Genomic DNA, 21,623 nt, shown 5'->3' with positions numbered 1-21,623 from the left:
AGTTTTATGGTGCTATTTAAGCGCTCTAAATTTATAAGAATACCCTCAGATGCGAATACTTGAGTCAAAAATTGGTATTCTTGCGTCTTGACATCAGTTCTATTGGTAATATCGGTCATAATAATCGGCGGTCAAAATTAAGACCGATTTGATCGGACAATTTAATCAGATTAGCGAAAAATTGTCCCGTCTGGACTGGCCTTCCTCCTATCGTACTCTATCTCTATCAAGAAGAAACAAGACAACATATTCTAATTTCATATCCAACCATAGTCGAACCGGCCAAGTAATGCTGTTACCAGATGATGCTAATAAATAAGAGGTGAGTCACAGTTGAGAGGGATAATTCCTGTTTTTTTAACCCCCGATGCAAAAATAGGGATGTACGTTTGATGCCAATGTCTGTCTGTGGCATCGTAGCTGTCAAACGGATGGGCCGATTTTGAAGCGATTTGTTTACGTGAAATGTGTCTGTCACATGTTTCTTTGGGTTATTCTTAGTTATTATGATTAAAATTGATCCAGCAGTTTGAAGAGTATCAGCTCTTTTCCAAAACGATGTAAGGCATTTTCAAGGCAAGGTGGTTTAAAATCTCATGATTAGTATAGGGGGTTTAATTATCGCGGGGGAGGATGGGAGCATTAATTACATGTGTTAAAATACGCAAGAAAATACAACGGTTTCGCACGTTATTATTACGAAGAATAATTTTTGTTTTTTAATTAATATTGATTTCCGCAAAGTAGCTAATGCTTTGATTCTATTATTTATTTAAGTAGGTACCTATCTACCTAGCGTAAGTATGGCTAAAATATAAGGGAAGTGCTTCTGGATTTATAGATATTTAACAGCCATTTTCAAAATTATCCCACTGTCGAAGTTATCCGAATGCACCTTACTTAAAAAGTCTACAACAAGAGTAAACTAGTTCTTAAACTGGATGAGATCAAAAACAGTATATTTGTTTTACATGTAAACTTTTTGTGGAGGTTAGCTTATATAAATATAAAATGTAGTGGGGATAAGCCCAGTTGCGTGTGCGCAGGCTTTGTGGTACAAGGCCCGTGTGGAACTTTATTTTATAGTGTTTGTTTTATTACGAGATGAAAATAGTTTTGTGTGTGGCGCTTTGCGCTGTCGGTAAGATTTACTTTTAAAATGCCTATCTTGTTTATTTATATGTCGGCGGCCGATCGTAAGATCAGGCAGATCGTAATGTTCCTATATAATGTTTTGACGATAGTCACATTTAACCAATATATATATAGGTCGGTTAGGTTAGTTTGGTTGCTTCAGATGCCCGAAGGGCAAACTGCCCAGAAATAAGAGCCCCGCGTAGCGGGGCTCGGTCCACTCAGGGAGCGAGTCGAAGATTTTCACGTTTCACGATTTGCCTGGGAATTTCACGATATGCCTGATCTTACGATCGGCCGCCGACATATATGTATATATATATATATCGGGGAACTCGGAAACGGCACTAACGATTTCGTTAAAATTTGCTATATGGATGTTTTCGGGGGCGAAAAATCGATCGAACTAGGTCTTCATCATCTTTGGGAAAACGGGCATTTTAAAGTTTTTATATATTTTCCGAGCAAAGCTCGGTCTCCCGGATATTTAATATTATAAATGGAGTACAAAGTCCCCTGTGTGTGTACCTAGTAAGTAGTCTGTCTGTTACCTCTTCAAGCTTAAGAGTGCTATTACATTTCGGGGTTGAGCGAGTTTAGGTATTTTACGCGCTGCGGCAGGCCGTGCGAGCTCAGTATTCCGATCCCTTCTACCACACTCGCACTACCATGATGGATTAAACATTCTTGATCCTTCGCGAAGCATATTGAAATCAACCATAACAACACTAACTGTACTTAACTTATAAAGTCCTAAAACTGTTATTTGGTAAGTACGAAAATACTAAATGCAGTGCAAATGTACATAGGGGCTGTTCATAAATTACGTCATCTATTTTTGACCCCCCCCATCCCTCAAATCATCCAAAAATCATGCTTCGGATGACTCTGTTTCCTCCTACGTCATGCTACCATCATCCGATGTCCAGACCCCCTCCCCCCCTCCTCCCATTTGAAACGACGTAATTTATGAATAGCCCCATACTCGTACTTATGAACGTGTATTACTCGAAAGAAATTATAGGTACTCGCTTATTTACAAGAAACAAGTTACAAGAAACTGAAGATACACAGGGTCTGACGATGGAGCTGGAAGGTGGCCACGGGTACCAGTCTATCATGTAACTAAACCACTTCGTGTTTGGGCTCGTTTGATTCGTCTCAACAAGATCTTTGACACAAGACAGTACTCAGGGTCTGATGATGGAGCTGGAAGGTGGTCACCATTACCAATCAACCATACAACTAAACCACATCGTGTTTAGGCTCGTTTTATTCATCTCAACAAGATCTTTGACACTATATAGGTGATACTCAGAGTCTGATGATGGAGCTGGAAGTTGGTTACCGGTACCAATCAACCATGCAACTAAACCACTTCATGTTTAGGCTTGTTTGACTAGTCTCAACAAGATCTTTGACACTAGGTGATACTCAGAGTCTGATGAAGGAGCCGGAAGGTGGTCACCGGTACCAATCAACCATGCAACTAAACCACTTCATGTTTAGGCTCGTTTGATTAGTCTCAACAAGATCTTTGACACTAGGTGATACTCAGAGTCTGATGATGGAGCTGGAAGGTGGTCACCGGTACCAATCAACCATGCAACTAAACCACTTCGTGTTTAGGCTCGTTTGATTCGTCTCAACAAGATCTTTGACACTAGGTGATAAACCAAACACGAAGCCAAAACAAGAAGTGGTTCAGTTATGTGATAGACTGGTACCCGTCGCGACCTTCGAGCTCCATCATCAGACCCTGAGTAGTATCTTGTGTCAAAGATCTTGTTGCGACGAATCCCAACATGGATGGGCATCAAACGAGCCCAAACACGAAGTGGTTCAGTTACATGGTAGACTGGTACCCGTGGCCACAGTCCAGCTCCATCATCAGACCCTGAGTACTAACTTGTGCCCAAGGTCTTGTTGAGAGGAATCAAACGAGCCCAAACATGAAGTGGTTCAGTTACATGATAGCAGTGTTGGCAAAAAATCAATTCGAATTGACGATTGAGAACTGACCGATCAATTCGAATTGACGATTGACGAAACTAATTCTAAATCTACTGATTGAAGATTGACGATTACTAATCGTTAATTCGAATTGATCGGTCAATCCTCAATCGTCAATTCGGATTGACGATTACTTTGTATGTACCTACCTAATGTCCTTTTTATTTAGGCCATTTTTGTGAAACTGACCAAATGCGTTCAAAAGCGGTGTCTGAGTTTACCAAAGGTTCCGAAACATGTTTCCGATGGCTATATGAAGGATGTCCTTTTTGGAACATTTTCGGGACTTTCCTTGAAATTAACCGATAGCGTTCAAAATCGATATCTGAGGTGCTCAAAGGTTTCGAAACTTGTTTCCGAGGGAAATATTGAGAGATGTCCTTTTTTGGGACATTTCTAGAAATTACCCGATTGCGTTTAAAATCGATATCTGAGGTAAACAGAGGTTTCTAAACATTTTTTCAACTGCAATATTGAAAGGTGTCCTGTTTTGGGACATTTTAGTGACATTCTTTGTATCTGACCCTGACCCTGTGTATCTTCAGTGTCAAAGATCTTGTTGAGACGAATAAGACGATCCTAAACACGAAGTGGTTTAGTTTCATGGTTGATTGGTACCGGTGACCACCTTTCGGCTCCATCATCAGACCCTGAGTACTATCTTGTGTCAAAGATCTTGTTGAGACGAATCAAACGAGCCCAAACACGAAGTGGTTTAGTTGCATGGTAGATTGGTACCGGTGACCACCTTCCGGCTCCATCATCAGACCCTGAGTACTGTCTTGTGTCAAAGATCTTGTTGAGAGAAATCAAACGAGCCCAAACACGAAGTGATTTAGTTACAGGATAGACTGGTACCCGTGGCCACCTTCCAGCTCCATCATCAGACCCTGTGTATCTTCAGTGTCAAAGATCTTGTTGAGACGAATAAAACGAGCCTAAACACGAAGTGGTTTAGTTGCATGGTTGATTGGTACTGGTGACCACCTTCCGGCTCCATCATTAGACCCTGAGTACTATCTTGTGTCAAAGATCTTGTTGAGACGAATCAAACGAGCCCAAACACGAAGTGGTTTAGTTGCATGGTAGATTGGTACCGGTGACCACCTTCCGGCTCCATCATCAGACCCTGAGTACTATCTTGTGTCAAAGATCTTGTTGAGACGAATCAAACGAGCCCAAACACGAAATGGTTTAGTTGCATGGTTGATTAGTACCGGTGACCACCTTCCGGCTCCATCATCAGACCCTGAGTACTATCTTGTGTCAAAGATCTTGTTGAGACGAATCAAACGAGCCCAAACACGAAGTGGTTTAGTTGCATGGTTGATTGGTACCGGTGACCACCTTTCGGCTCCATCATCAGACCCTGAGTACTATCTTGTGTCAAAGATCTTGTTGAGACGAATCAAACGAGCCCAAACACGAAGTGGTTTAGTTGCATGGTAGATTGGTACCGGTGACCACCTTCCGGCTCCATCATCAGACCCTGAGTACTATCTTGTGTCAAAGATCTTGTTGAGACGAATCAAACGAGCCCAAACACGAAATGGTTTAGTTGCATGGTTGATTAGTACCGGTGACCACATTCCGGCTCCATCATCAGACCCTGAGTACTATCTTGTGTCAAAGATCTTGTTGAGATGAATCAAACGAGCCCAAACACGAAATGGTTTAGTTGCATGGTTGCTTAGTACCGGTGACCACATTCCGGCTCCATCATCAGACCCTGAGTACTATCTTGTGTCAAAGATCTTGTTGAGATGAATCAAACGAGCCCAAACACGAAGTGGTTTAGTTGCATGGTTGATTGGTACCGGTGACCACCTTTCGGCTCCATCATCAGACCCTGAGTACTATTTTGTGTCAAAGATCTTGTTAAGACGAATAAAACGAGCCTAAACACGAAGTGGTTTAGTTGCATGGTTGATTGGTACCGGTGACCACCTTCCGGCTCCATCATCAGACCCTGAGTACTATCTTGTGTCAAAGATCTTGTTGAGACGAATAAAACGAGCCTAAACACGAAGTGGTTTAGTTGCATGGTTGATTGGTACCGGTGACCACCTTCCAGCTCCATCATCAGACCCTGAGTACTATCTTGTGTCAAAGATCTTGTTGAGACGAATCAAACGAGCCCAAACACGAAATGGTTTAGTTGCATGGTTGATTAGTACCGGTGACCACCTTCCGGCTCCATCATCAGACCCTGAGTACTATCTTGTGTCAAAGATCTTGTTGAGACGAATCAAACGAGCCCAAGCACGAAGTGGTTTAGTTGCATGGTTGACTGGTACTGGTGACCACCTTCCGGCTCCATCATCAGACCCTGAGTACTATCTTAAGTCAAAGATCTTGTTGAGCCGAATCAAACGTGCCCAAACACGAAGTGGTTTAGTTGCATGGTTGATTGGTACCGGTGACCACCTTCCGGCTCCATCATCAGACCCTGAGTACTATCTTGTGTCAAAGATCTTGTTGAGATGAATAAAACGAGCCTAAACACAAAGTGGTTTAGTTGCATGGTTGATTGGTACCGGTGACCACCTTCCGGCTCCATCATCAGACCCTGAGTACTATCTTGAGTCAAATAAATACATATAGAATGTCAGGTCGTTTCAAATATTTTTAATCCTGTCCGGTAGTTTATTAAACTGGTATTAAAAATTATAATACTATAAAAACAGTGCTAGGATCAAAGTCTCTCGTTGCGGTTTACACGCACACAGTATAGCGTTTTACACGGCGCCCGCCGCACACAATGATAAAAAACCTCGTCGTCGACGTTGAAAATGTGCGGAGCCGACCGACACACGTCCTGCCTGTACAAGCTCTGCCGCGGCACTGAGCTGGCGAGCGCGCGTCATCGGTAATATAGAGTAGTTTTCAAAAAATTGTCAAAAAATTATAGTAGAATTTCATAAACACTAATGTATACCAACAGTATAAGCAAACGTTGCAGATTGCTTGAGTATGAAAATGACTTCGATATTAAGTAGATTTTCGTAGAAATTGACACTTGTTTCGGAGAGAAAATTGAGTTCGTTTTACTTTGATTTTCTCTTTCTCAAAGGTATGTAGGAAAAATATCGTTTGATATGCCTAAAGTACAGGGTATTAGTAATACAAAATAGCCAGGTTTAGCAGAGTAAACTTCTCAACATTTCCAAATAAGAGCTTGCCGTTCAGTGCTTCACGCGGTTTTTCGGAAACGACCATCAGAAAAAAATTCATTACTAATTTAATAAGTCCTTTTTCTAATATTTACAACGATATTTAAAAAGATAAGAAGACGCTTTTACTGGAACAAGTACTCATTGTTTCTAATAATGAGCACAAAGTCCTGAATTTCGTCGACTAGTATCATCAATTTTGCATTATTTCGACTTTTCTTGTAAGAGCGCTCTTAAACCGCTGAAGGGATTTCGATGAAATTTGGTATGGATACCTATAGTTCGAACTCCGGGAAAAAGGATAGGATAGTTTTTAACAATCATCATCATCGTCCCAAGCAGACGATGTCGCGGGCAGAAGCTAGTAAGTACGAGTATTAGTGTTTGAAGATTATCTGAGGTATGAGATCATGGGGTCAAAAAACATCACACGGACTAGAAATCAGGTTTTATGCATTGCATAACCAAATATCCTAATAACTAATATTATTAATGCGAATGTAACTTCCGGCGCGATTCGGGAAATGAATTAGAGATTAACTAGATACAAATAGTAAATATATGTGACGTCCCACGGCAAAAGGTACCTTATGGCGGCTGGCGCGTACGTCGCATAGCGCCGCAACAATATTGGAGCGGCGTTAATAATAACCGCCATAAGGTACCTTTTGCCGTGGGACGTCACATATCTTTACTATATCGTATCTAGTTAATCTCTAATTCATTTCCCGAATAGAGCCGTTAGTCTGTCTGTCTGTATGTATGTAGCATAGAGTAATATAAGTAAAGAAAGAGTGGTATCTCCATACATCAGTTTCCTTACCAAAACGCGCGTTATTTCGTTGTCGACATCTAGCGTCATGTAGCGGAATTTATCAGTACTGCTAGCTCTACGTGTTGGCTTCGGCTCCGCGCAACCCTAAAAACCGGGCAAGTGCGAGTCGAACTCGCGCACGAAGGGTTCCGTACCATAATGCAAAAAAAGTAAAAAAAAAACGGTCACCCATTCAAGTACTGACCCCGCCCGACGTTGCTTAACTTCGGTCAAAAATCACGTTTGTTGTATGGGAGCCCCACTGAAATCTTTATTTTATTCTGTTTTTAGTATTTGTTGTTATACCGGCAACAGAAATACATCATCTGTGAAAATTTCAACTGTCTAGCTATCACGGTTCGTGAGATACAGCCTGGTGACAGACGGACGTTTTACCCTTTGGGTGCGGAACCCTAAAAAGACTAGTTTTCATCCAAACACACATACAACGTTAGATATAATGGAAGACCAGTGAACCTTGCTGCAGTTGCTCGCTGTAAGGTCAGCTTGTCTCTTACAGACAAATATATAATAAAGACTTCGTAAAATAAAACTCGGCAGCCGCCATACATGGAAATTGCTCCACCGACAAGACTCATACTCTTAAATATATGATGATAATGAAAATAAAACTAAATAAATAGAAGAGGCCCAATTTCTTAAAAATGTATTTTCATTTTATTAAATTAGTATTAGTTTTTATTTTTAAATGAGTTTTATTTTACCTAAATACAGTTCTTCATTGCGGCTGAAACGCTATAATATATATTATTGTGTAAAAATAACAACTGAGTGCAATTACGAATGTAGTAAACTGCAGTCGCGTTGAACCCATATTGGGTAGAATCATGAACAGGAAGAATCCCGATTGCGTTAAAATAACGGCTGTATTGAATCACGGATGTAGTAAATTGCGGTTGCATCGAAAAAATATTGCGTAGAATCACAAATAGGAAGAATCTCATCATCATCATCATCATCATCATCTCAGCCATAAGACGTCTACTGCTGAACATAGGCCTCCCCCTTGGACCTCCATTTGCACCGGTTGGAAGCAATCCTCATCCAGCGTCTTCCGGCGGCCTTAACAAGGTCGTCTGTCCATCTTGTGGGTGGACGTCCTACGCTGCGCTTGCTAGTCCGTGGTCTCCACTCGAGCACTTTTCGACCCCATCGGCCATCTTCTCTGCGCGCAATGTGGCCTGCCCATTGCCACTTCAGCTTGCTAATCCGGTGGGCTATGTCGGTGACTTTAGTTCGTCTACGGATCTCCTCATTTCTGATTCGATCACGCAGAGAAACTCCGAGCATATCCCTCTCCATAGCTCGTTGAGCGACTTTGAGTTTTGAGATGAGGCCGATAGTGAAGAATAAGGGAAGAATCTCAATTGCGTAAAAAAAAAACCACTGTGTGGATTTGTGGAATCACGATGTAGTAAACTGCAGTTGTGTGGAATCCATATATGTAGTATGGGAATCGCAAATAGGAAGAATTGCGTTTGTGTTATCGATCGCATAATCCGTTCAGTGAAGGATTCAGGTGGTTTTGTATTTGGTTAGTTAATCAACAAATGTTATAAATTGGGTCAAGCAGATCTTGTCAGTAGAAAAAGGCGGCAAATTTGAAAAATGTAGACGCTAAAGGATATGGTCCCATAGAAAATTTGAATTTCGCGCCTTTTTCTACTGACAAGATTTGCTTGACCATCTATAACTACCCGAAAATGTACAAAATATTTGTTTACTTTTATTTAAGTACCTAAAGATACACAATATAAGTGCCGCCATCTACAATTATGATGAAGCTCGGTACAATTTTCGGGATTAACAGTATTTGCGATTAGCTGGTCCCTGGTATCATTACCAGTGTGTATAAACAACCAGTGTGTGTGTGTGTATTCACAAAAACATCGGCGGATTCACCTTGAAATTATATTTTACATTCGATCAGTTGATATCTGATTAAAGTACATATTTGTATAATGAATACTCAAAGAATGTTACTTAATTAAAATTGGATTCCAGTTTGATCTGATAACTATTTGAGGCTTTCCATCACAGATGGGTCCTTTATATCTGAAATTCCAACAGAAATTCCAATAGAAGGTTCTTATTGCACATGAAGCATAAGGAAGCCCTTCATTGATGGAAAGCCACAGTCGTCCTTTGTTGTGGATGTTTTTATGGGATGAATATTTACAACTTTAGTTTGTCGATTTATAAACCTGTTCTTTTTTGGGACGTGAATAAAAAAGGAAAATAGGTATTATATAATAACCGCGTGCGACTTTTATGTGATGAACGCAGCCTTAGACGCAATTGCGTTTATCACACACCCATTTTACGTAACATCAGATACTTAATGGTAAAACCATTCATTTGCATACAGTGGTACTACTAAACGTTAGCATTATAAATAAATAAATATTGGGGACATCTTACACAGACCAACCTAGCCCCAAACTAAGCAAAGCTTGTACTATGGCTGCTAATAGGCGACGATATATATACTTATACAGATAAATACATACTTATATACATAGAAAACACCCATGACTCAGGAACAAATATTAGTGTTCATCACACAAATAAATGCCCTTACTGGGATTCGAACCCAAGACCATCGGCTTCGCAGGCAGGGTTACTACCCACTAGGCCAGACCGGTCGTCAAAGAAAGAAGGTAAGCGATCTTGACATGTCGTTTAATTGAATAATTCTTTTTAATAATCAGTAACAATTACTTATGAAAGCAGAAGAATATAAATATTATTGTTAGATTCATAATTGTTACATATTTGCTGTGACTGACTTATTTTTAAAACGTGTTTTTATTAAAAAGACACATCAGGATTGTTTACCTTTTTTCTAATGCTAAAAAAACGAACTATAGGTTATGTAGGTACATATATCTAAGTATGTTAGGTTACAAAACTCGTTGACTCTTTATATTTAGCTCAGGCCAGGCCGGTATTCTTTTGTTTTTCATTGCGAAACCCGTTTAATATATCCCTAAAGGGGTAGTATAGTGGAGTTCATAAATATGTAGTCATTTATTCACCTTAATCCATTTCTATAAGGTGAAAATAGTGGATTGTTAACCAAGGGGTGAAAGGCACTCATTTCTGCCGAGATTGTTTGGCTCTCGAACGCAGTGAGAGCGCCAATAGTCCGAGCCTGAAATGATGCCTTTCACCCGAGTTAAACAATCTACTTTTCATTTCGAATACGAGGAAAGTAAAATGCATGTGTTTTTTTTTAAACCTGAGAAAGTAGACAAATTTATAGTAAATAAATCTTGAGGGTACTTTCAATTAACAATTTAGGCAAAAGTATAGTCATACTTGGAACGTAAAATGCTCTAGTATAAACGTATCATTTTCTTCACACCTTTTAGAACAACAATGACCCTCAATCAGAGCATGATAATTGAGCTTCTTGGAAGATGTGTTTAATTAATTATGTTATTTAACCATCGTGCCTTGAAACCCTTGCAACGCACAAAACTCCTTTTTCGAAACACTCGGGGAACCAATTCTCGTGGTTCAATTTTGGAATCCTGAGCTTGCTCTGGTATCAACAACAACTTTGCCCCCTTGTATAGTAATAGTTATTTGTTTTACAAGGGGGCAAAGTTGTTGTTTAACTGCTCGTGCTAATATTGATACCCGAGCAAGCGAAATATTCCAAAATTGAACCACGAGCGTAGCGTGTGGTTCGAAAAATGGAATCTTGAGCGTTGCGAGGGTTTCAAAGCACGAGGGTTAAACAAAATTTGCCCCCCACAAAAATTTTCACCACACCAACCCGAAGCAAATATTAATGTAAAATATCAAACAAAATCAAGTCCAAATGAATGTTATTAAATATTTATCATCCAAAATCATCATTTAAAAGTCAATTCTAACAGCAAACATAAGAAAACAACTCAAAATTTGCATATGATTACTTTGCCTCACATGTGAATAAAATGCAGCTTTGCTATCAGTTTTTGAAGTGCAAAGTAAGCCTTTCCGAGCTGGTGTGGTGAAAAACAAATTGTTTTGTTTCAGCAGTGGTGAGCGGCTCGCCAGGTCTCTTCGGCAGTTTCGGAGGTATAGACAATTAATATTATTTTTTATGTTATGTTGGAAGCATAAAGTCGCATAGTGTACATAACTTATTTTCTAAACGAGCAATTATTTTATATATATATATATTCGGTTCGGGGATCTCGAAAACGGCTCTAACGATTTCGATGAAATTTGCTATATGGGGGTTTTCGGGGGCGAAAGATCGATCTAGCTAGGTCTTATCTCTGGAAAAACGCGCATTTTATGTTTTTATTATGTTTTCCGAGCAAAGCTTGATCTCCCACATTTTGTTTCTTAATGTACTCTTTCGTATTACAGATTCCGTGACCAGCACACTGACAAAACTGCCACAGTCAGTCAGCCAGCGTGTCAGTGATGTTCAAGACACGATCCCGTTCTCGGATGGCCGCTTCGATAAGGTTTTTGGTAAGTGTTTAAATCTACTTCAGCTTATATACTTAAGGATAGTCTGTAAAACAATACAGTCATTAGATGAAGCCGTCTTGACACTTGACAGGGCAATCGTGCGGGGTGCGAGGGGCGAGCCATACATCGTCTTTGTTAGTCGCTCGGTACTAGGGAATGCAATAACCGACCAAACTTCATAACCGGTTTAGATTAAAATAACCGAATATCTGTTATAATCGGTTACGGTTATTTTTGACAAAAAATTATAAATTTACAATGAAATAATTAAAAAATTAGGAAAACAAAGTTACAGTATTAGGGAATATGAGTCTTCGTTTTTTAATATACTTAATACAAAAATACAGTAAACGTAAAATATAACCTTGAACGTGAGTTGTCGAGGACTGATATAAGGTTTTATATTATTTATACTTTTTATACATTGTCTATGTTTTTATGCTATTTTGTTTTACGTTTTGTTTTAGATCTTAGTTGTCATTAAATGCTCATGTCTGAAAGCCCAGCTTTTTCGTTTTGCTCCCATTTTAGCTATCGAAGTAGTAATTGTCCTGGATTCCGGGACATTTTGGTCCTTCTCGGAACATGATCACGCGTTCTAAAACGAAACAGCTGAGCACACCAGCAAAAAGTGCTGGCAAGACGCGCTCGGACTCAGGAGCGTTGGCTGCGGGTGGGGCCGGCCGGTCCTCGAGATTGGACACCGTTTCGGCCGGTGCCACTGTTATGCCCGCACCCCACGTTTTCAAAAGCCCCGAGGAGCCCGGAGCGTCGGCTGCGGGTGGGTCCGGTCAGCCCACAAAGTTGGACACCGTTACGACCGGAACCACTGATACGCCCGCACCCTACGTCTCCAAAGGCCCCGAGGCCCCCGAGACGCCTCGCCAGTGTCGTGTGAATAGTGCTGAACAGATTAATGTTGTTTCTCCTAGTAACAGGTCGCGTGTGTCGTCTTCTCGTTCATCAGCCACAATAAAGGCACTGAGGTTGAACGAGGAGGCCCAATTGGCGCGTCGCAGCCTGGAGCGTGAACAGCAGCTATTTGAACGTGAGCAGGCGCTACTGCAACTACAACGCGACCAGGAGGTCGCACGCCAGCGGCTTGACTTCGAACGTAAGCTCTTCGAACAAGCTAAGCAAGTGGAAGAGCTCGAAATAGAGGCAAGACTGGCAACCCAAGAAGTGGATGGACGATCCAACACTCATACGGTCAGTCAATCTTATTCACGTACTGCATCGTGGGTCCGCGACGTCAACCATAGCGGCCGTCGTCCCGCTGACAACAACGTCGATGCGGCCCTAATAAATATCCCGCCTACGGGCGCAGACTCTACTACGGTTCACGTTCGCGAGAGAAAGTTAGGTTTAGAACCTAGTTATATTCAACAAAATAATGTAAACAACCCTATCAACCCATATTTCTCTCAAGAACGAGATACCACACGTCAAAATACTAATAACACAAATGATATGATTGCGTCACATCGCAATCATGAAAATTCAGTGGTACATCATAATCCTGAAAATCATGAAATGCATCGCGATGTCTACAAAAAACCCGTGACATTTCAAATACCAATAAATGACAATTCAAACTTATTGCAAACCTCTACGAGCAATAATAATAAGGCACTGACATCAATGCCGTTGCTTGACAACCCAAATAACAAACAATGTCAGTTGCCGTCAAATCAGCCAGAGCCTTATTTTTATTCTCAAAGGTGCTCACATAAACTACAGCTTACTCCTTTTAGCGGTAAGACCACGGAATGGTTAATGTTTAAGCGCATTTACCGCGATACTCAACATTTGTTTACGCCTACAGAGAATCTTGTGCGTTTGAGCGGCGCGCTGCGCGGCGCGGCCCTGGAGAGCGTGTCGTCGCTGCTGTACACGGCGGAGCGGCCCGAGCAGGTGCTCGACGTGCTGGAGCAGACGTTCGCGCTCCCTGAAATGATCGTGCTACACGAGATTACTCTCGTGCGGAATCTCCCAAAGCTAAGCTTTGATCAAAAAGATCTTACCAACTTTGCTTGTAGATTGCGCAATTGTATAGCAGTAATTAGAAACTTAGATCAGATAGAGCATATTTATTCAGTAGAGTTGTTTCATAGTGTGTTATCCAAACTGACACCGATATTGTACAGTCAGTGGAAAGAATATGCGTACAAAAGTGACCGATCTGTGCCTAAAATTCAATTATTGTCTGAGTTTCTTGATATTGAGGCTATAAAACACAATCGTTACGGTTTAGTACTTGATTACGCCCGACGACCTGGCACTGTTATGCCCGATTTAGGTAGGCGGTCTGGCACATTTATGCCAGAGTTAGGTAGGCAAACCGGCACCTTTACTTCAGGTTTAGGTAGGCGAAATGGTGCCATTATTTCAGAGTCAGGTAGGCGACATGGTACAGTCGGCAACAATAATTTTTCACACAAACCTACACGAAGTGAAAACATTCATGTGACATCTGTGCGTAACACCAACAATGAACTATGTCGTTACTGTAACAATAAACATAAACTTACGGAGTGTGAGGAATTTAAGTCACTATCTTTAGATGACAAATGGATTTGGTTGCGTGAAGCAAAGATATGTTCTAAGTGTCTGGTATCTAAATCACATCGGTGGAAGTCATGCAGGATCGATCGATGTGGTGTCGACGGGTGCGAACGTTTTCATCACCCATTGCTACATTCAGCAACGACGCCTCACGTAGTCAATGCTGCCAGAGAGTCTCCGTCTTCCTCCTGCGATGTTATTGAACACAAAAACATAAATAAAACTGTTACAATTTCTAACGTCACTGGATCACACTCAAACGATGAAATGTCAAGTCCAGAATCTCAAGTGTTTTTAAGAGTCATTCCGGTTGAAGTAATTGGACCTCATGGGAAATATGACACATATGCGTTACTTGATGATGGTTCCATGTCAACTATGATCGACTGGGAGGTGGCACGCCACATTGGAGCGTCTGGCCCCATGCAGTCAATCAAAGTCGACGGAGCCTGTGGAATGTCAGTACACAGACCCATCCAACATGTTAGCTTTTCTATAAAAGGTAAACAATTTTCTGAAACGTTCACGGTTAACAACGCTAAGGCCGTAAACTCACTGTCACTGTTCACACAAACTGTCAACCAAAGCGACATTACGAAATATTCACACTTGGCTGATTTAGCGGACGTTCTTTCAATATCGGAAGCTACACCTAAAGTCTTGCTTGGTGCAGAACATTGGTATCTCACCATCTGCCGTGAGCTTAGGGAAGGTGCCCAAACCGATCCAATTGCCACACGTACAGCTTTAGGTTGGGTGTTACACGGCAAATCCAACATTTGGTCTAAACCCGTCTATTTTGTAAATCACATTTCAAGCAACAATAGTGCTAGTGACACCACCATGGATGAACTTGTGAAAGATTATTTTCGCCTTGATGCCGTAGGTATTTCTAAGTCTGAAAATGTGTACTCTACCGAAGATAAACACGCTTTAGGGGTTCTAGAATCCACGGCCAAACGTTTGCCATCAGGTAGGTTCGAAGTAGGTCTATTATGGCGTAATGACATTCCAAACACACCTGACAGTTATCCTCAAGCGCTTTCGAGGTTCCACGGTTTGGAAAGGCGAATGGCTCGAGAGTCTAACCTCAAAAAAGATTATTGTGCCTTTATCGATAACATGATGTCAAAAGGTTATACTGAAGAGTGTCCAAAGGAAACATACCATGATAAAATAAACACAAGCGTTACACACAAAGGTTTACGTTGGTATTTACCCCATTTTCCTGTAATCCACCCTCAAAAACGAAAACTGCGCGTAGTCCATGACGCAGCCGCAAAGACTTCGGGAGTCAGTTTGAATTCACTCCTGCTCCCGGGGCCTGATCTCCTGCAGTCACTGCTACACATATTGTTCCGTTTTCGTGAAGGTCATGTTGCGATGACAGCTGACGTGAAAGAAATGTTTCCACAAATTAGGATTAGGCAGGAAGATCGTGACGCTTTACGTTTTCTTTGGAGGAATGACCCTCACTGTGAATTAAAAGAATACAGAATGACTTCCGTTATCTTCGGTGCTGTGTGCAGCCCCTGTACTGCTCTATACATAAAAAATCGTAACGCTCAGGAATTGCAACGGTCTTACCCGGCCGCCGCAAAGGCCATCGTTCGTGATCATTACATGGATGATTATTTAGGAAGTCTTGACAGTGTCCAAGAAGCTGCGCAACTTGCAGCTGACATAGTAACGGTTCACAAAGCGGCAGGCATGGAGATGCGTGGTTGGGTCTCTAACGTACCCGCTGCACTTGCAGCCGTACCAGAAGACTTACGAGCTCCTATAGTTGAAGATATACATGTAGGGCCTGAAGCTTTTGTTAGGACTTTAGGACTTATATGGCATCCAAAGAGCGATACCTTTAGTTTTCGTACTGGTTCTCCCATACCAGACCAAGACAAATTAACAAAACGAAAGGTATTGTCTTACCTGATGTGCGTGTACGACCTCTCGGTCTCTTGACTCCTCTGGTTATTCAAGGTCGTATTTTATTCCAGCAGACATGGCGAACTGGTATTGATTGGGACACTGAGCTGCAATCACATGCCGTTCAAAAGTGGCGAGCTTGGTCTCAACAACTTGCTACGATTACATGCGTCAAAATTCCGCGTTGGTACAGATGTGGGTTTCCAGATGATATCATTCGTGATAGACAGCTCCATATATTTGCAGACGCCAGCGAGGAGGCATACGCGTGCGTCGCATATTGGCGCTTTACATTAACGAGCGGTTCCGTAAAGCTGTCTCTCATTGGAGGAAAGGCCCGACTGAGTCCTTTGAAACCTACGTCTATACCACGACTTGAACTCCAAGCTAGCCTGATAGCCTCCCGATTCGCCAATACGATATGCATCGGTCACGATATAAAACCTGATGCGATCTACTTTTGGTCTGATTCGACCACAGTACTCAGTTGGATCCGTAGTGATGCACGGACATTCAAACCATTTGTCGCGAACCGTGTGGGCGAAATCACCGAAATCACCAAAGTTACCAACTGGAAATTCGTACCAGGTGGTTTGAATGTAGCGGATGACGCGACTAGATTAAAAGATCGTGACGTCGATTTATCGCGGTGGTTCTCTGGACCTGATTTCTTATTACTGCCGTTCAGCGAATGGCCCAAAGAACCATCGCCACCTGAAAATACATCCGTCTTGGAGGAGTTAAAACCCTCTAAGACGCATGTAGGACTAATCAATCTGGACAAGCCTTCATCGGTTGTGCCAGATCCCTCACGTTTTAGTGAATGGTTACGCCTGGTTCGTACAACTGCACGTATATTTCAGTGCATCAATAAGTTTCGTTCCCTTTTGGCACATGACAATCCAAATTCTAAAAACAAAACTAACCCTTCTTCTAAGCTTCCGCCACTGTCCGCCGTAGAGATGCAGAAGGCCGAAATTGCCATTCTTCGACAGACGCAGACCGATTTGTTCGGCGAAGAATTTGCCTTGCTTCGAGAAGCTAAGCCCTTGCCCAAGTCGAGCAAATTGAATCCTCTCTGCCCGATTATTGATGAAGATGGCCTTCTCAGACTGGACAGTCGTATAAAGCGCATGAAGAACGTTGACTACGCCACTACATCACCTATTATTCTTGATGGCCGTCACCCAGCTGTTCGTCTACTCATACGGCACTACCATGTCGAAGCTGCACACGCCTTCAACGAGCTGGTGATTAACGAACTTAAACAAAGATTTTGGATACTGCGATGCCGTAGCGAAGTGCGCATGGTTGCCCGAAAATGTGCCTACTGTATAAAGCGTAAAGCAACGCCCCACATCCCACCAACCGGCGACATACCAGATGTGCGCCTGGAACACCACAAACGCCCGTTCACAAACACCGGGCTAGATTATTTCGGCCCAGTCGAAGTGTCAATCGGCCGTCGACGAGAGAAACGATGGATAGCCCTCTTTACCTGCATGACGACACGAGCAGTGCACCTGGAAATTGTTGCTAGTCTATCAGCAGATTCCGCAATCATGAGCATACGTCGTTTTGCTGCACGTCGAGGACTCCCGAATAAGATACTTTCGGATAATGGGACTTCCTTTGTTGGAGCCAACAGACAACTGTGCGAATTTTACAACGACGCCGTGCAAGACTTTGCTGCCAGCAAACGCATAGAGTGGTGCTTCATTCCCCCGGCGTCACCATTCATGGGTGGTTGTTGGGAGAGACTTGTAAAGACAGTTAAGACAGCACTCCTTGTGACTCTAAAAGAAAGGGCTCCCAGAGAGGAACTACTCCATACTCTTCTCCTAGAGGTAGAGGCGCTAGTAAACTCGCGGCCATTAACCTACGTTACTGAGAACAGAGAGTATGAAAGCCTGACTCCATCCCATTTCTTGATAGGTACCTCTTCACCGCAGCAGCTACCGGCCGTTTTAGACGATGGTGTATTTTCATCAAGGAAGGAGTGGCAAAAAGTTCTACGACTGTCCGAGCACTTTTGGACCAGGTGGCTCAAAGAATACCTGCCCAGTCTAAAGCCGAGAAGAAACAACGGGAGGCAGTATCACAATTTAAAAATAGACGACGTTGTCCTCGTAGTTGACCCCGACCTGCCTAGAGGTGTTTGGCCTATAGGCCGTATAGTGGAAGTGTTCCCGGGCAGAGATGGGATTGTCAGAGTGGCTGACGTGGCCACAAAAGGGGGCCTATTAAGGAGGCCCGCCAGAAAGTTAGCTCGACTGCACGAAGAAGTTGTGTAGCCTTGCTACACGGGGGGGATGATGTCGAGGACTGATATAAGGTTTTATATTATTTATACTTTTTATACATTGTCTATGTTTTTATGCTATTTTGTTTTACGTTTTGTTTTAGATCTTAGTTGTCATTAAATGCTCATGTCTGAAAGCCCAGCTTTTTCGTTTTGCTCCCATTTTAGCTATCGAAGTAGTAATTGTCCTGGATTCCGGGACAGTGAGTAGAAAGTATTCCCCGATTCTGGCCCCGCCTCTCAGTGGTCCCCGATCCTGACCCCAAGGCCAAGCCACCGCCCCTGCTGAACCTAAAAAAAAAAAAAAGCCCCCTATTTGAATTGATTGCGCTAGGTCTCAGCAGTGCCCGGCGCCTCCTTCGGGGACTTACGAAATACGCTAATTAAACAATACACCTTGTTCAGCACGGTAACAATAGGCTTATCGACCCTTTTCTATTGTTCGATCTCGACTCGGGCGCGCTATTGTGTTACCGAGCATACTACCTGCCTGGACCCTTTCCTTAACCCACCGACGTCTCCATTCATGCCTTCTTTATGTGTGTATACTGTAGGTGTTTGTGATAGGTATTTTGCAATAGGTATTAGCGACAGCTATTTGCAATAGGTATTAGCGATAGGTACTTATTTGTGATGCATAGGTACTCTAACTATCAACTCTAATAACCCGCATTATCTTATTACCTCTTGGAGCTATTTCGATTTATAAGGAATACAGTTCTAACCTTCTTCTGACGTAGAATTTACACTAGTAATCCTTTGGCAGCCTAAACTAACCTTAACCTTTTACCAAACCTAACTTATTCTTCGAAAACCTAACCTAAACCTAACTTGACCAAACCTAACTAAAATCAACCTAACTCATTTCAAACTAACCTGCTTTCACCTAGTCTTCCGATATAAAGTAAACTCGTAGTTACTTGTTTCTTTCTATTATTTAAAAAAATAACGAGGCGTGTGAGGCATTTCTTGTGCACTTGTGTTCATTGTTATAATAGCTTAATTGTTTTATTGATAGACGTCTATTATATTTTATACTGACAATGGATTTATTGTTTCCTATACCTATTCTTTTATAATTTGGGTTTGAGTAAAGAGAACGTCTGTTTAGATGAACTTGTTGATACATGTTACTTTGTGTGATTTAAAAAAAAAGAACGAGACATGTCAACTGGTTTCAACATGATTTAGTCTAATACATCAACATTTCTTGTGCGTTGCTATTCATTGTTATAACAGCATAATTGCTTTATTAATAGACGTCTATTATATTTTATGCTCACAATGGATTTATTGTTTCCTATACCTATTCTTTTATAATTTGGGTTTGAGTAAAGAGAACGTCTGTTTAGATGAACTTGTTGAGACATGTTACTTTGTGTGATTAAAAAAAAAGAACGAGACGTGTCAACTGGTTTCAACATGATTTAGTCTAATACGTCAACATTTCTTGTGCGTTGCTATTCATTGTTATAACAGCATAATTGCTTTATTGGTAGACATCTATTATATTTTATACCGACAATGGATTTATTGTTTCCTATTATGCTTTTGAATTTGGGTTTTAGTAAAGAGAGCGTATGTATTAGATGAACTTGTTGAGACATGATTTTAACGGTACTGTACCCTGGTCATAGTGACACAGTATAAAAGCCGAAGAGAAATGAGTTTGAGTAAGTATTACCGTCGTGGCAGTCCACTGTATCAGAGCTCCTTGTATCTATTGCAGTATATAGAAATATAGTGTTAATTCAACAGTGAAGTGTTTAAGTGTTTATAGAAAGACCCAACAATGGATGTAAGTATGTCTTTTATTACCGTAACTTACTTTGTTTTGTTTTCACTTGTGTTCTTTGTGTTTTAATTATCAAGATTGTAGACAGTGTGTAAATTATTGTTTTATATTGTTTCAGTTCACTGAAAATACTTTCAAGAACTATTACTACCCGGATAATAATAAAGACGAATCAAGCGATGAAGAGGGTACGCTTGGTTTCAAAGTTAAACAAGCCATCGCAAAGAAACGTTCAGGAAACAATATCGATAGTTTCTTTGAACGACCTAAAAAGCAACCCAAAATTGTGAAACGGTCTTCAAATGTGAGTAAAAGTTCACCAGACGGTGTTGCAAACTTATCATCCGGACAAGACGACGGGGCATATGCATCACATTTGATTAAAATCGAGATATATGATATGCAAACAATTAAAAACGTCCCACCCATGGAACACTGGAAGCATGCGGACTTCAGATTGAAATATTTTGCGCTGGAAGACGATTTGGAGCTACAAAATACGCGAAATATTATTTATAACATAACAAAGCAATTAGCTTCTAAGGACAGTAGTGTGAAATATTTTATAGATAATAAGAAACAGTGATAGTTATAATTATTAATGATAGTAGTAGCTTAATGATTGTGTTAACGTATTTCTCATTTTTTACCTCTCCTTAAGTACATTTTCCATGTAACAGATTATTTTTATTGTATAACATTACAACAAGTTTTAATTTAAACTTCTCACTTGTAAAGGTCACAGTCCCCACTCTTAGAAATCTTATACGTGTAGTCAACTATTTAAATGAAAGAAAGCACTGTATGATTTCTTATTTCATAATGGACTCTTTGAGCTGTGATGTCTACGATCTTGAACTTATCAGACTCTGTGAAGAAATAGAAGAAAATGAAGATCTATGCGAGGCTGCCCGTCTTGTGAGCCAACTTCATCGAGAGGCGTAAGTAAAAATATTCCTGTTCATACATGTTTATAACTCTTAACCGGTACCTGTTTAACAAAGGATGGGTCCGTAACTTGTTGTCACCTGAACTAATTGTTAGGATAAACGTGGGGTGGGAGAGGACTGGTTATATAAGCGGGGTATCTCGAGTTCATATCATTCAGTGTTTTGGTGCCGTGCTTGTATTGTGATATCCTTTCCCATAATGGTGTTTACTTATTATCATATTGGTCTCACCTTACCTCGTGATAAGATTGAGGAATTAAGTAAAGAATTTATTGTATCATATTTTCATAGAAATATTAGAATGTGGTACATTTCAAACAAATTACCTCACACGTTACTGGAAGATTCTGATATTATACCGTATTATACACCATGTGATGGGCATATAAAAAATTCCAAGGGGAATACTGAGTCATCAGATGTGATTGATGGAGTTTTGATGATGCAGGCCTAT

General features: G+C 41.2%; 2 protein-coding genes across 2 annotated transcripts in view; both read left to right on the top strand.

Moving 5' to 3' along the window:
- The first annotated feature begins 1,089 nt into the window (after positions 1-1,089).
- The window catches only part of LOC134673851 (counting factor associated protein D-like), a 45,726-nt gene continuing 25,192 nt past the window's right edge, over positions 1,090-21,623 (top strand). The window contains exons 1-3 of the mRNA XM_063531890.1: positions 1,090-1,141; positions 11,188-11,226; positions 11,524-11,631. Coding sequence (XP_063387960.1) covers positions 1,105-1,141; positions 11,188-11,226; positions 11,524-11,631 — 184 coding nt within the window. The 5' untranslated portion in view covers positions 1,090-1,104. The remainder of the gene's footprint in view (positions 1,142-11,187; positions 11,227-11,523; positions 11,632-21,623) is intronic.
- On the top strand, positions 12,217-16,168 carry LOC134674132 (uncharacterized). Its single transcript, XM_063532188.1, has 2 exons — positions 12,217-13,387; positions 13,457-16,168. Exons 1-2 carry the CDS (start codon positions 12,217-12,219, stop codon positions 16,156-16,158), a joined length of 3,873 nt encoding a protein of 1,290 aa, XP_063388258.1. The 3' UTR covers positions 16,159-16,168.

This window comes from Cydia fagiglandana, chromosome 19 (genome assembly GCF_963556715.1).
Source record: "Cydia fagiglandana chromosome 19, ilCydFagi1.1, whole genome shotgun sequence".
Lineage (NCBI taxonomy): Eukaryota > Metazoa > Arthropoda > Insecta > Lepidoptera > Tortricidae > Cydia > Cydia fagiglandana.
The sequence above is the reverse complement of the archived record's forward strand: the minus strand, read 5'-3'. Positions and strand labels throughout refer to the sequence as shown.

Bases quoted from the DNA above. Each gene is read 5' to 3' on its own strand.
- LOC134674132 (XM_063532188.1), top strand. From the start codon at position 12,217: ATGATCACGCGTTCTAAAACGAAACAGCTGAGCACACCAGCAAAAAGT. The intron at 13,388-13,456 runs GTAAGACCACGG...TTACGCCTACAG, and splicing joins ACAGCTTACTCCTTTTAGCG to AGAATCTTGTGCGTTTGAGC.